The 15,759-nt window shown below is 41.6% G+C and overlaps 1 protein-coding gene across 1 annotated transcript in view; it reads right to left on the bottom strand.

Moving 5' to 3' along the window:
• Nucleotides 1-15,759, bottom strand: part of PPEF2 (protein phosphatase with EF-hand domain 2) — a gene marked incomplete at its 5' end in the record, with an annotated part of 43,046 nt that overhangs the window by 4,191 nt on the left and 23,096 nt on the right. The window contains 8 exons of the mRNA XM_081333327.1: nucleotides 541-647; nucleotides 4,369-4,514; nucleotides 6,521-6,706; nucleotides 9,932-10,165; nucleotides 12,016-12,165; nucleotides 12,261-12,297; nucleotides 13,606-13,772; nucleotides 14,621-14,667. Coding sequence (XP_081189453.1) covers nucleotides 541-647; nucleotides 4,369-4,514; nucleotides 6,521-6,706; nucleotides 9,932-10,165; nucleotides 12,016-12,165; nucleotides 12,261-12,297; nucleotides 13,606-13,772; nucleotides 14,621-14,667 — 1,074 coding nt within the window. The remainder of the gene's footprint in view (nucleotides 1-540; nucleotides 648-4,368; nucleotides 4,515-6,520; nucleotides 6,707-9,931; nucleotides 10,166-12,015; nucleotides 12,166-12,260; nucleotides 12,298-13,605; nucleotides 13,773-14,620; nucleotides 14,668-15,759) is intronic.

Here is a 15,759-nt window from a genome sequence, read left to right as displayed (position 1 = left end):
TGATGATGTTACCTAGTTAGGGTAATGAGACGTCTGCAAGAAAACAACCAACACAGGGTTCACCAAGGATCCCTCACTTCAACCCTGAGCTACAAACGTTCTCCTTCCTTGGTATTTATTTATTTATTTATATTTATTTTAATTCCATTTATATCCCGCCCTTCTCCGAAGACTCAGGGCGGCTTACAAGCTTAGCAGTAGCCTTCATTCTATGTATATGCCTGCTTATTAGGGCTTTCACACACACCCCAAGCGGCATTATTACAAAGTCAGCTTAATTGCCCCCAACAATCTGGGTCCTCATTTTACCTACCTCGGAAGGATGGAAGGCTGAGTCAACCTTGAGCCTGGTGGGACTCGAACCTGCACTAATTGCAGGCAGCTGGTGTTACTTAAGGAGGCATTAGCCCACTGCTCCACCAAGGCTCATTATCATGGTGCCATCAACACTGCCAAGTTTTTATGGTAGAGACCCCCATCTTGATTTTCTGACCATGTTCACTCCCTGTCAAAAAAAAAGTGTCTCTTTGTTAGCCTTACCTGTGTTCTTCCGATCGTAAGCCTTGAATGCGACGGTGAGTTCTGACCTGTGAGCAAACAGCTGCTCCTTTAAAATTTGGTATGCTGACTCCTCCACTCGGCTGATCCTGGGAGAAAAAAAAAGACATTTCTGCCATGTAAAATTGCACAAAAACAATTTGCCCTTTCGGGATGACTGGCTTTGAGAGACTGATCACAGAACAGAATCGTCTATTTTCCCTGGAATAAATCAGATGGAATTAAGGGTGTGTGTGTGTGGGGGGGGGGAAACTTTGCGTGAATCACCATTTATTTTTCCCTACAAGTAGTCCTCAACTTACAACGGGTCATCTAGCTATCATTCTAAGTTCTGACCAACCCTCAAAAGGGGTCCTTGGTGCTCTCTGACCTTGGTTGTTTTCTTGCAGATATTTCATTACTCACACTAGGTAACATCATCAGTGCTAGTAGGGAATGGACTGGCTCTCCCTACTAGCAGACGATGTTAGCTAGTTGGGTAATGAAATGCCTGCAAGAAAACAACCTAGCTTAGAGAGCACCAAGGACCCTCATTACAACCTTGAGCTTCCTATATTCTCCTTTATTTCCAACCCCCCAAAAATATTTACAACCTGGATTCAAAATCCAGACAGCCCCCTGTCCCATTGTCATGTGATCACACTTTGGGCAACTGGCCTCCATTTATGATTGTTTGCATTGTCCTGCAATCATGTGATTGACTGGTTTCCAGCAAAAAATACCCATTGACAAGAACCAATAGGTTTACTTAATGACCGCAGTGTCCACTTCCTTACCGTCATGTTCACTTAGCAACTGCCGCAAGAAATGGTGGTAAAAATCAGGCACGACCAACGATGACCTGCTTAACATCCAGCGTGACTATAATTCTAGCCACAATTATGGTCATAAGTTGAGAACTACCTATATTCCAGCCTTCCTGGGTTGAGCTTCCTAACCCATGATCCTCAGCCAATATAATGCATTGGAAGAACATTGGGCAACTTCCTGACAGTTAGAACAATTAACCAGTGGAACAACCTGCCTCCAGAAGCTGTGAATGCTCCAACACTGGAAGTTTTTAAGAAGAGACTGGACAGCCATTTGTCTGAAATGGTATAGGGTTTCCTGCCTGAGCAGGGGGTTGGACTAGATGACCTCCAAGATCCCTTCCAACTTTACTATTATGAAAAATAAGAGAAAGTTAATACGTATGGGCTAAATATCTAGCTTGATTCATTTGGACAAGCCTAGCCATATATCCTACTCATAGTAAACTGCAAATGTGATTTTTTTTGTCTGGCATTACGGTGCAATAGCAATAGCACTTAGACTTATAAACTGCTCCATAGTGATTTACACCCCACTCTAAGTGGTTTGGTTTTTTTTAATTCCATTTATATCCCGCCCTTCTCCGAAGACTCAGGGCGGCTTACAAGCTTAGCAGTAGCCTTCATTCTATGTATATGCCTGCTTATTAGGGCTTTCACACAAACCCCCAAGCGGCATTATTACAAAGTCAGCTTAATTGCCCCTAACAATCTGGGTCCATGTTTCACCAACCTTGGAAGGATGGAAGGCTGAGTCAACTTTGAGCCGGTCGGGATCAAACTCCTGGCAGTGGGCAGAATTAATTGGCAATACTGCATCCTAACCACTGAGCTGCCGCAGATTAGGTAGCAATAGCAATATTACTTAGACTTATATACCGCTTCACAGTGCTTTACAGCCCTCTCTAAGCGGTTTACAGAGTCAGCATTTTGCCCCCAACTATCTGGGTCCTCATTTTACTCACCTCGGAAGGATGGAAGGCTGAGTCAACCTTAAGCTGATCAGGATCGAACTGCTCGCAGTGGGCAGAATTAGCCTACAATACTGCATTCTAACCACTGTGCCACCACAGCGAAAGGATTAAATACTTTCCCTTTTATACCTCTGCTTGAAACATTATCTCCTAAAGAATGATTTATTTATACTATTACAACTACTTCACTAATATGATTAATATAAGGAGTCCTCGACATGTGACCACAATTGAAGTCAAAGTTTCGGTTGTTAAGTGAGACAGTTTTGCCCAGTGGTGGGATTCAAATATGGGAACAACCAGTTCTCTGGGTGGATGCCGCTTCTGGAAGTCCGTTCTGGGCCTGGGCCACAAAAAATTAGTTACTGGTTCTGCCAAAGTGGTGTGAACCGGCTGAATCCCATCACTGGTTTTGCCCCATTTTACAACCTTTCTCACCACCGTTGTTAAATGAATCGCTGCAGTTGTTAGGTCCGTAACAAGGATGTAAAGTGACTCTGGCTTCCCCATTGACTTAGCTTGTCAGAACGTTGCAAAAGGGGATCACGTGACACCCCCCTGGGACATTGCAGCTGTCATAAATATGAGCCAGTTGGTCATAGTACAGATAGTCCTTAACTTACAACAGTTTGTTTAGTGATCAACATTATAATGGCACTGGAAAAAGTGACTGATGACCATTTTTTCACTCTTATAGACCCTGTTGTAAGTTGAGGACTATCTGTACTACAGTTCAAGGTCAACTTAGGGGTTGCTGGTTTGGAACTCTCCCCAAAGTCCTTTCAGGAGTGGTTGGGGTTAGAGATGTAAAATTTCCAGAAATTTTGAAGGCAAGAGGGAAAAAAACATTTTTTTCCAGAAAAAAATAGAAATTTTGGAAAAAATGAAAAAGAAAAGTTCACTTTTTTGTAGTTTTACAAATTGCGTGAAATGAATAGAGTAGAGTAGAGTAGAGTAGAGTAGAGTAGAGTAGAGTAGAGTAGAGTAGAGTAGAATGGAATGGAATGGAATGGAGTGGAGTGGAGTGGAGTGGAGTGGAATGGAATGGAATAGAATAGAATAGAATAGAATAGAATAGAATAGAATAGAATAGAATAGAATAGAATAGAATAGAATAGAATAGAATAGAATAGAAACAGAATAGAAACAGAATAGAATAGAATAGAATAAGAAAAGAAAGGAATAGAATAGAATAGAATGGAATGGAATGGAATGGAATGGAATGGAATAGAATAAGAAAAGAAAGGAATAGAATGGAATGGAATGGAATGGAATAGAATAGAATAGAATAGAATAGAATAGAATAGAATAGAATAGAATAGAATAGAATAGAATAGAATAGAATAGAATAGAATAAGAAAAGAAAGGAATAGAATGGAATGGAATGGAATGGAATGGAATAGAATAGAATAGAATAGAATAGAATAGAATAGAATAGAATAGAATAGAATAGAATAGAATAGAATGGAATGGAATGGAATGGAATGGAATGGAATAGAATGGAATAGAAATCTTTATTGCCATTGTGTCTCACAATGAAATGCAGTGTGTATAAAAGTATTATGCTTGCAATAAAACAGGTAACCCCCCGCCCTTTCCCTCAAAAGCAACAAAGAAATCATCAACGTGCAAACTAAACTAGTGGCACAAATGAATATTTCTCTTGTTTGAGAACTGCACTGAGAACTACATGGTTACTTGAATTGTAATTGTAATCCAGGATTTGCTTGTCTTCAGCTAGGGAGAACTTGCAATAATTTTAAGACTATACAAAAAGTCTCAGAAATCCTTCATTAAGGTCTTCGTGTTATACAGTTTGAATACCATGTCATATTATTTGTTACTGGAAAAGAACATATTGCACACTTCAGTTTTGTTTGGTTTTTTCAATTTTTTCAGAAAAAAAAAGTTTTGGAAAAAAACACGGAAAAAACCCTGTTTTTTCCCCCCATTTTTTCCTGGTTTTTCCCCCCCCAGGCCTTCCCATCTCTAGTTGGGGTACAACTGTCCGCGCAATGCTGGCTGACCGTTGAGTTATGTTCAGTTGACGGGATACTCCTTTGGTGGCTTGAAACTGCACCAAGTGAGGTATGAGGTCAGGTCCCAGTTTGATGTAAGCACCCCGGTTACTGCCCACTGCGTAATAGTTGGAAGCTGAAAATATGGTGATGACCTAGTCAAGACAAAACAGAGGACAACAGATTTACAGGAGTTCCCATGTTAAAACCTACGTGTTCATCTTTGCTTTGCTTTAATCCAGGTTTGTAGGGGCACGATGCTCACTGGTTAAAGATGCCGAGCTTGTCAGCTGGAAAGCTGACAGCCTACGTTCGAGACCTGAACGCCGCACAACGGGGTAAGCTCCCGTTCCTTGCTCCAGGTCCTGCCCACCTAGCAGTTTGAAAGCACGCAGATGAGAGTAGATAAACGGGTACCCACTTTGGTGGGAAGATAACAGCGCTCTGTGTGCCTCGGTGTATAGCCGTGCTGGCCACGTGACCACGGAAGCATCTTTGGACAAGGCTGTCTCTCTCATCCAAGAAACGGAGATTTTTTAAATTTTAATTTTTAATTTTAATTCCATTTATATTCCGCCCTTCTCCGAAGACTCAGGGCGGCTTACAAGCTTAGCAGTAGCCTTCATTCTATGTATATGCCTGCTTATTAGGGCTTTCACACACACCCCAAGCGGCATTATTACAAAGTCAGCTTAATTGCCCCCAACAATCTGGGTCCTCATTTTACCTACCTCGGAAGGATGGAAGGCTGAGTCAACCTTGACCCTGGTGGGATGCGAACCTGCACTAATTGCAGGCAGCTGGTGTTACTTAAGGAGGCATTAGCCCACTGCTCCACCAAGGTCCCAGATAAGCACCGTGCCTTAAAGTTGGACACGACTGGCTGGGGAAAACTTTCCTTTTCCCTTAATCCACATTTGTGCATTATTTGCACAGCAAACCTGTCATTAATATCATTCACAAAATGATTGTCACAAATCTCCCAAATAAAAATGTAAGCAGCACAAAAAGAAAGCGTAGTCACAGTGTCCTGCAATTTATGACCTTTAGCTTTTGCTTCCATATTCTGGCAAAAAAAAAACACCACCCGTCCATTGACTACAATGGTTGGATCCCATGTTGTCTAAGTCTGCTGGTAAGTTACTACCCGAAGAAATGGGTTAGCTTGTGGAGTTGCCACTGGGTTGAGCTTCATATTGATGATACAACCCATGCTTTTATTTCTGTAGGTGCTCATTAACTTAAAACTGGGTTGCTTAGCGAGTTGATATATACACAACAGATGCCGAGTTCCCAGAAGAAAGGCAGAGAAGAGCATCAAAGATGACAATGGGTCTGGAAATAAAGTCATAAGATGAACAGCTAAGGGATCTAGTTAGGTTTAGCCTAACCGAAGTAAGGTTTAGGAGAGACATGATAACTGTCTTCCAATACTTAAAGGGAAGAGAGCTTCAATTTATTCTCGAGAGCACCTGAGGGCAGGATGAGAAGCCATGGGGGAAGCTTGTCAGAAGGAGAACCAACCTAGAAATAAGGAAGAATTTCCTGAATGTAAGAATTAATCAATGCAACAGCTTGCCTCCTGGAGTTTTCGGTGCTCCATCGCTGGAGGTTTTCAAGAAAAGATTAGACAACCATTTGTCCAGGATGGTAAAAGGAGTCCTGCCTTAGCCAGGGGGCTGGTCTAAAAGACCTTCAAAGTCCCTTTCAGCTCTATGATTTTATGATTGATTCTATGAGTCTATGATTCTGTGATGATTCTATGATGATTCTATGATGACTGTGTGATTTTGTGATCCTGTGATTTTGTGATCCTATGATTCTATGAGTCTGATACAATGATTCTATGATACTGTGATTCTCTGATTCTGTGATACTGTGACTTTGTGATTCTGTGATTCTGTGATTCTATGATACTGTGATTCTATGATACTATGATTCTGTGACTTTGTGATTCTATGATACTGTGATTCTGTGACTTTGTGATTCTATGATTCTGTGATTCTTTGATTCTGTGATTCTGTGATTCTGTGATTCTGTGACTTTGTGATTCACTGTTGCTATGTTTCTGTGATTCCGTGATTCTACGATTCTATTCCCTATGCACTTTTGCAATCCAGAAGCTTTTGCTGTACCTCTCCAGTAATATCCTAAAAACTACCTTCCGATTGTGGTTGAATTCATAACCTTCTGGCTTGCATTCGTGAGAACGGATGATGAATTGCAGGCGGTGTTTCTGCAGAAACATATCCGTCACATCAGGTCCAAAGTAACAGCCTCCACCTCTTTCTGCATTCAATGTGCATCCAGGTCTAGGATCAGGGTCACTCCATAGAATATCCACAACCTACAAGCAAAATCACAGACATGTTGCTTTATTTTAATTTCATTCATGCGTTAGGTATGTGAGTCCACATTCAAAAGAAAAGTCAGTAAGGAATAGCATCAACATTTGAAGTTCTGAGAGTTTCGAATTTGTATTAGTTCATCAAAACATAAAACACAAAAATGCAAAGAAAAAAAAATGAAAATAAGGGAAAAATAAGGGAAGGGGAAAGAGGAAAAATGTAGGATAAAGGGGGGGAAAGAAAGGAAAAAAACATTGGTTTCTGACTCGTTTTGGTGCAGTAATAACATATGTCACCTTTTTTATTTTCATATAATATATACTAACAACAAACCTATCTAATCAGCGAAACCCAAAATCAAAGTTTCAATTTTTTCCACCTCAAGATTGGTGGGGGGTTGTCATTGCCCTGAGATTTTGATCCACCCCTGTCACCATGGTTTCCTCCATTGTAAAGAGATTGTTCTAACTTCTTAGAAAGAGAGCTTTCCTATTATCTACTCTTTAACTCCCTTAATTGTTGTACTGGGTATGAAGAATCAGGACCACTTGCTAAGATGACTTATTGCTCCTGCCTCTACACAAGAATCTGGTCAACTAACTGTCAGCACTAAATTAGGGGCAGATAAGAATCAACAGAATTCAGACTTTCGGGTTTGCGTCACAGCGAAACAGATGCAGGAAGGCAGGGCTCTGCCCTCCACACCCAATTTTGCCCTGCTGGGGCCCTAAAAAGGGCCTAAAGTCACCCCAAAGAGGCAATGAAGAAGGAGGGGTGTCTCATCGATTACAGAGAGAGGGCGGTTTTTCCATTCGATCTGAGAAAAGCCCTCCAAACTGGCAGGGGAAAGACTGGGTACATTCCTATAGTCAGCCATTAGCTGCTGACAACCGAAGAAGAGCAACAATTAACACATTGTAAACAGCATGTTTGGAACTGGGTGAGAATATTGATCCTTTCTTTACTATTTTACAACTGAATTTCCTGGGAAAGGCTCCCAAGAAAAGGCTCCTAAAAACCTCTGAATGTGAACGAAAGCGGCATTTCAATTTCTATGGGGGACAGAAATACATAATATTGAAGTGGAAGTAACATAAAGGTACAGTTTTGAAATTTGAGAACTGAGATAATTGTTAAGATTTTCTCTTTGGAAAAAAACATTGAGGTGAAATATAAGAAATCGATCCTTTGTCTTAAGTGGAAAATGGATTTTGAATGATATCTAGTGGTGGATTTGAGTACAGCCCTATAACTAGCTTCCTGGCTGCTTGGCAACTCCTAGTTTAAGGGAGAACAGCTGGCAATAAAGGAAATATTTTGGCATACTTATCACACTTACTGAGCTTGGACTTTTAATCTCAAGAGCTATTGGGAGAGAAAGAAAATTTTGACGTTTGATTATGTCTGGCTAGGAGAGACCTTTGAGCTGTTTTCAGGGAGGTTGGACACTTTGAACATTGTGGATTATAACCTTGCTTGACTGACATTTTTGGATGCCTGAGACAAAGGATCACTATAAAATATTGCTTTGGGGGCTGAACCTGTATTCTGGAATCTATTGGATTATAAAGGCTATATATAAAGACCAGAAAGCTAGAGGAAACTTTGTTCTACTCTTACTGAGACTGGTGATATTAGAGCAGGGCTTTTCAACCAGTGGTATGGGTACTACCTGTGGTACATTGGCACCTAGCAGGTAGTACATGACCATCCTAGAAAAGTGGTAGCTGGGGAGGGGAATGAGCTGAACCGGTGGCAGCACCGCAAAAGCCTGAGCAAGAGACAGCTGGAGCTGCAGGGCTGTCAGGGCTCAGCAGAAGCACCAGGATCAGTGCTTCTTTGGGGCTGTCAGGGCTCAGCAGAAGTGCCAGGATCAGCATCAGGCTCCAGCTGGAGCTCAGCACTGATCCTGGCGCTTCTGAGCCCAGAAGAAGCACCGATCAGCTGGAATGTTGCATCATCTCCAGGGTCTTGTGATTTACATTCAGATGCTTGGCAACTGATTCATATTTATGACAGTCACAGTGTCCCAGGGTCATGTGAAGTGACCAAAACCTGCTGCAACCACCCAGCAGAGGGGGGGGAATAAAAACCAAACACCACCCACACCACCCTCGCTGCCAATCCTCAATAGAAATGCTCACAACAATGAAAACCTCGGACAGGAGGAAGAGCGCCACTGGGTGGGCAGGTAGGTGTCTTGCTCATCTGTGGCTTGGGGGGCACTTTTTCAGTGCCATTGTAACTTCAAACAGTCACTAAGCAAACTGTTGTAAGTCGAGGGCTACCTGTACTTCATCACTTTTTTAGTTGTTTTTTTTTTTGGTCATCACGTTTTTGACACCTAGCTAGGTGACTGGTGGTACTCAGATGTTGCCATATCCTTAAAGTGGTACAATGGTTGAAAAGGTTGAAAAGCCCTGTATTAGAGGATTTCCAGGAATGATGCCTCAAGAAAAAATAAACACCTTTCAGAAGGAAATATACTCTACACTACAACTAATTCACCAAACAATTGTTGCATACAAAGAGAACATAAAAAGAAACTATAGTGAGACTAAAAATAATTTAGATAATATAAATGAGCAAATCTCCAAATTAAATCTACAACTAGAAAGTTCCCAGATAACGACTCCAAAGTATTTGTTATATAAATGTAATTAATATTGAGAAAATCATAACTAAGATACTTTAAATATTGATGGATAATCGAACTTTAACAAAAGCATGAAAAACAGGATATTGATCTATGAATTGATATTATTGTTATTTGTATAATGTTAGTAAAATATGACAAAGATGTTTATATCTAACTTTGTATGCATCAATAGTACCAAGAATTGTAATTCTGTAATGAGGAGAAAATGGAAACAATATGGGGAAGAAAGGAGGATCAGGGAAAATATACTGAATTGTTCAATACTGAATAGATTTATATTGAAGAAGTTGATGTTAAATATGTGAACCCAGACAACATGTTGTTTATTAAGCTCCAAAGATTGTAATTCTTAAAAATTAATAAAACTTAAAAAAAAAGAATTAACAGAATTCAAGAAGGGTTGGACTTGTGAGAGCGTAATGATTCTAGGCTGATGACTCTCTTGACTCCACCCCCCAGGCTCTGCCCTCTTTCTCCTACAGGTTGGTCAGGTATTGCTACCTTAAGCTGGATTCATTTCTACTTTTCTGCTTGCTGGAATTTTGGCAGTTCTCCAAGTGCTTACCTGTTCAATGTCATCATCTTCATAGCATCTGGAATCATTTGAGTCCTCTGATTCCACAGATGAACTGTGTCCTAAGATTTTCTGGACTCCAGGGGACATGCGGGAGGATTTTGCATCTTCCTGTTGTCCCCCTTGGCAGACTTTGATTGCGGAACTATCCCTGGCCAACTTGCCAACTTTAGATGGGATATACTCTAAGGATTTTCTTCTCTTTGGTGTTAACACAGAGAGAATCTAAGTTGAGAAGGAGACACCAAAGGAGGAGCTGTTAAGAAAGAGACTGAATACGTGACTGAGAATCAGGTATTTTTTAGAAACATATTTTCAATCCAGTTATGGAATTGGAAAGAACAAACAAAGTGATCTTGGAGTGTCTATATTTTGTCTCTCCTGAATCCTGTGTTCAGTTCTGATTGCTACAATACAAAAGGGACCCAGATAGTCCTCAGCATACAGTGATTTGTTTGGTGACCATTCAAAGTTACAACAGCAGTAAAAAAAATCATTTTTGATCATTTTTCACACTTACAAGCATTGCAACATCCCCATGATCAAAATTCAGACATTTGGCAACTGATTCATATTTATGATGGTTGCCACATGTCCCAGGATCACGTGATCAACTTTTGCAGCCTTCCGTCAAGCAACATCAATGAGTAAACCAGGCTCACTTTACAGCCGTGTTACTAACTTAAGAACTGCAGTGATTCACTTAACAACTGTGTCAAGAAAGGTGGTAAAATGGGGCAAGACCTACTTAACCAATGTCTCGCTTAGCAACAGAAATTTGGGGCTCAATCGTGGTCATAAGACAAGGACTTCCTGTACTGAAGAACTGGAAAGACTACAGAGAAGATGGCGAGGATGGTTCCGTGGAGAAAGGTTTTTCCGCAAACCAGAGGGTGCGTGGTTTTGTATGCTGCCTGCATCGCGCGGATGAGGCTTTGCTTGTTTGTGCAGACTGGTTGCTGGCATGCTGCGGCCTGGTACTATCCGTGGACCGGGCGTTGGGAACCCCTGGATTAAAGGAACTGGGCATGTTTATCCTAAAGAAGCTATGGTACGATAGAACCCTCCCAATATTTGAAAGCTGTCACAGGGAAGAAAGTGTAAATTTATTCTTTGTAGCTGCTGAAAGTGGGACAAGAACGAAGAGGAAGACAGAGGTCCAAAGTTCAAATAAGAAGGGATTTCCTGGTCATCTATAGAGGTGGAATCCTAGTGGACAAACACTTAAATATGAACCAACTGTGTGCTGCAGCTCTCAAAAAAGCCAACACAGTCCTAGTCTATATTAACAGAGGGATAGAATCAAGATCACGCAAAGTGTTAGTACTGCTTTATAATGCCTTAATAAGACCACACTTAGAATACTGCAACCAGTTTTGGTCACCACGATGTAAAAAAGATGTTGAGACTCTAGAAAGGGTGCAGAGAAGAGCAACAAAGATGATGAAGGGACTGGAGGCTAAAACATATAAAAAACGGTTGCTAGAATTGGGTACGTCTTGTTTAATGAAAAGAAAGACTAGGGGTGACATGATAGCATTGTTCCAATATCTCAGGGGCTGCCCCAAAGAAGAGGGGGTCAACCTATTCTCCAAAGTGCCTGAAGGCAGAACAAGAAGCAATGGATGGAAACTCATCAAGCAGAGAAGCAACCTGTTTTAATTGGGGTTTTTATATTTCTTCAGGGATTTAATTTAATCTTTTTTAATTGTTTTTAATTTTTGTATCGTTGTTTTAAGTACCCTGTAAGCCACCCTGAGTCCTACGGGAAAGGGCGGTATATAAATTCAATAAAATTCAAATTCAAAATTCAAACCTAGAACTAAGGAGAAACTTCCTGACAGTTAGAACAATTAACCAGTGGAACAACCTGCCTCCAGAAGCTGTCAATGCTCCAACACTGGGAGTTTTTAAAAAGAGTTTGGACAACCACTTTTCTGAAATGGTGTAGGGTTTCTTGCCTGGGCAGGGGTTTGTGGACTAGATGACCTCCAAGATCCCTTCCAACTCTGTTATTCTGTTCTGTTCCGTGGATGCAGCCACAAATAAAAGCAGGTCCTCGTCTAACGCCATACCTTACACCTCTCAACTTTGGCTAGCTCTTCCAAATCGGTCTTATCAGATATGCCTCCATGTACAATCAGGACTTTTCTGTCAATCACAGTTGCCAATGGCAGGCTGCTAAAGACGTTCTTGATCACCGCCAGGAGTCTGTTGGCATGATCCTAGAGAGAAGAGGAGCAGAGTGCAAAAAGTAGGCTGCACAATTCAAGGGTATCCAACAACCCAGAAGATGCAATAGGTAGGCAAACCGGAGTACCTTATATTTCCGTGTGACTTCCTTGGTAAACCCGTAGCTACAGGCAGAAGAGAAGAGAAGGTTTTAAATAGATGTCTTGGAAGGAGAGCAAAACAACAATGACAATATTAAAAGTGTTACAGGTAGTCTTCAACTTACAACAGTTCGTTTAGTGACTGTTCAAAGGTACCACAGTACTGAAAAATGTGCCTTATGACCGTTACAACCGTGGCAGCGTCCCCACGGTCACGTGGGCAAACGTTCAACGCTTGACTCATATTTATGACCTTTACGGTGTCCCAAGGTTATGTGATCCCCTTTTGAGACCTTCTGACAAGCAAAGTCAATGGGGAAAGCCAGATTCACTTAACAATCGGTTTACTAACTGATCAACTGTGGTGATTCACTTAACAACTGTGGCAAGAAAAGCTGGGGCAAACCTCACTTAACAAATGTCTCCCTTGACAACAGAAATTTTGGGCTCAGTTGTCATTGTAAATGGAGGACTACCTGTAGTTTTGACTTATTTTCAGCCCTGCGAGATAAATCAGACCAAGAAACCAATGTCATGTAAGACGGCACTAGTTTTATTGCAGCAGGTACAGTAACAGAGTCTTGGCAGTTGGAATGGGTTACCCCCCCATCCTTTTATTTTGGTATGAACTAGGGAGGGGCTTGTCTGAGATATTTTTTGTTAGAAATTCTGTTTTATATAAAGGACCACATAGAGAAAACAAAGAGCACAGTCACCATGTGCTTTACTGCTCAACTCTATTACTGTAACAGAAAACAGGAAGCTCTTCTCACAAAATAAAGAAACCATAGATTATAGCCATAGATGCATACTAAACACTGTCATCTACTGGCTGAATAATTCTGTTGCAATACAATATACATTCTAACATATATCCCAATGCTTTCTCAGGTTACTTTCTTGGCCAGAGCTCAGGATCCACTTATCTTGCAAACCGTTCTTTTGCCTATTCATCAAGGTTATTCCCTATACCTTTTAGAGGTAGTCCTCAACTTATAAGATTTTGTTTAGTGACTATTGAAGTTTATGAAAATGTTGAAGGGTACTGGGCTTAGGACAGATCTTTGGGATACCCCATTGCATGCTTCCCTCCATGTAGATGTAGTTCCATTAAGCACTACACACTCGATGTGGTGGGTCAGTAAATTGCAGATCCATCTGTTGGGTGATGCTGTCTACCCAATAATAATATGTATACTGAAGAAAATATTTATTTATTTATTTAAAAAATACGCATGGCCATCCAACTCATTCCCAGTTCCTCTGGGTGGCTTACAAAAATAAACAAAGTAAAAATAGCCTACTTTTCTGCAAATGATTTAAATTCCATACCGGAAATTGACCATGTAATCCTCATGGTTGCCTCGGTTCAGGTGGACCTCTTTGGGGTAAATCAAGAGGAATACAAAGAGAATGATCAGGATCTCAATGGAATGCTTGCCTCTGTCCACAAAGTCACCATTGAAGACGTACAACTTCTGCGGAGAAGGAAGTCCATTCTGTAAGGAGGAAAAAAAAATCCCTAAAATTGAACTTCAGTGGGATGGCAAGATTAGGAGACAAGCTCCCAGTAAGCCTTAATCTGTGAGGTCCTTGGTGCTCTCTGAGCTTGGTTGTTTTCTTGCAGACGTTTCATGACCCAACTAGTTAACATCATCAGTGCTGGAAAGGAGTGGGATTTGTGGAGTAGAGGCAGTGGAGGAGGAGGAGGAGAACTTTGAGGTCCTTGGTGTTCTCTGAGCTTGGTTGTTTTTGTGCAGACGTTTCATGACCCAACTAGGTAACAACATCAGTGCTGGAAAGGAGTAGGATTTGTGGAGAGGAGGAGGAGGAGGAGGAGGAGGAGGAGAACTGAGGTCCTTGGTGTTCTCTGAGCTTGGTTGCTTTCTTGCAGACATTTCATTACCCAACTAGGTAATATCATCAGTGCTGGAAAGGAGTGGGATATGTGGAGAGGAGGAGGAGGAAGAGGAGGAGGAGGAGGAGGAGGAGGAGAACTGTGAGGTCTTTGGTGCTCTCTGAGCTTGGTTGTTTTCGTGCAGATGTTTCATGACCCAACTAGGTAACATCATCAGTTCTAGAAGGGATAGGGCTCTGCTCCCTGTTTATGTATTAATGGCTTTTCCTGCCAGTGTTGATGGGAGTGTTCTTCATTGATGCCGTGGAATGTTGTGCGTTTTATTGCTCCACCATAGCAAGCCTAACAATCAGCAAAAAGTGTAGTTAATTTCTTTTATCTTGGTTAGGGAAGAGTTGCCATGTCTTTTCTTGCACAGAAAATTAGAATCAAGGTATTTTTGATTCATTTCGATTGTTTTTGACATATCATCCTGCACGCTCTGCTTACCTTGTAAAATATGTGAAACAAGTCAAATATTTGCCCATGTAAGTCTCCTAATAAAAGAAAAGGAGAAAGTGTTATCTCGGTGAAGAATTTGATAGAATCCTAGAATATATAATTTGGAAAGCATCTTTAAAGTCAATTTAATCCAGCTCCTTGCACAGTTCAGTAGTTCGATTTAATATCAAGCAGGACATTGCTAAGCTTGAGAGAAGACTAAGCTATCAAAATTCCAAAATATTTCCTCATTGCTGGTAAGATAACATGGACAGGTCCATCAGGAATTAAACTAAACTCCTGGAAGATATTAACTCTTGAAGGCTGCTTACTATTGTAGCAGGTAGCAGTAGAATAGTCAACCTTGGCTAGACATTGAATTTCTGCCTGCTAGTTTTGGAGTTTGGGCAACAGTCACACAGAGGTCTCCTACCCCTCATTTAAGAGCCCAAACTTCACTGCATATTGCAATGGTTTAGAGCAGGTCTCCAACTTCGGCAACTTTAAGACGCGTGGACTTCAACGCCCAGAATTCCTTAGCCAGCAATGTTGCCTGGGGAATGCTGGGAGTTGAAGTTCACAAGTTTTAAAGCTGCCAAGGTTGGAGACCCTTCGTTTAGACCTTTAGGCAAATATTTATCTAATCTCTCAATCTCTCTCTCTTTATCTTCTATCTATCTATCTATCTATCTATCTATCTATCTATCTATCTATCATCTATCTATCTATCACCTATATCTATCTATTTATCTATCTATCATCTATCATCTATCTGAGGGGTGTCAAACTCAATTTCATTGAGGGCCGCATCAGCATTGCAGTTGCCCTCAAGGGGCTGGGTGGGTATGGCCAGGGTGGGCGTGGCCTACTGGGTGGGCGTAGCTAGACTGTGTATGGCGTACTGGGTGGGCATGGCCAGCTCTACATCGTTCGCATCAAGGGTGCCTATGGGGGCCTGGGCAGGAGTGGGACACATCTGAGGGTCTCTGGCAGGAGGAGGGTCTCTGGGCCAGGGCCAAGGCAGTGGGGGCCGTTCCCTCACTGTTTCCAGGATGGCTTCGCGGGCCGCATGAAACCACTTCGCGGGGGACTTCCGGTGGCGGCGCGGCGCCGGAGACAGCCTTTTCGGGCTGCCCGCGGCTCAGCTG

This window comes from Vipera berus (assembly GCF_964194415.1).
Source record: "Vipera berus genome assembly, chromosome: 7".
Taxonomy (NCBI): domain Eukaryota; kingdom Metazoa; phylum Chordata; class Lepidosauria; order Squamata; family Viperidae; genus Vipera; species Vipera berus.
Note: the sequence above shows the minus strand (reverse complement) of the source record. Positions and strands in the feature narration are given on the sequence as shown.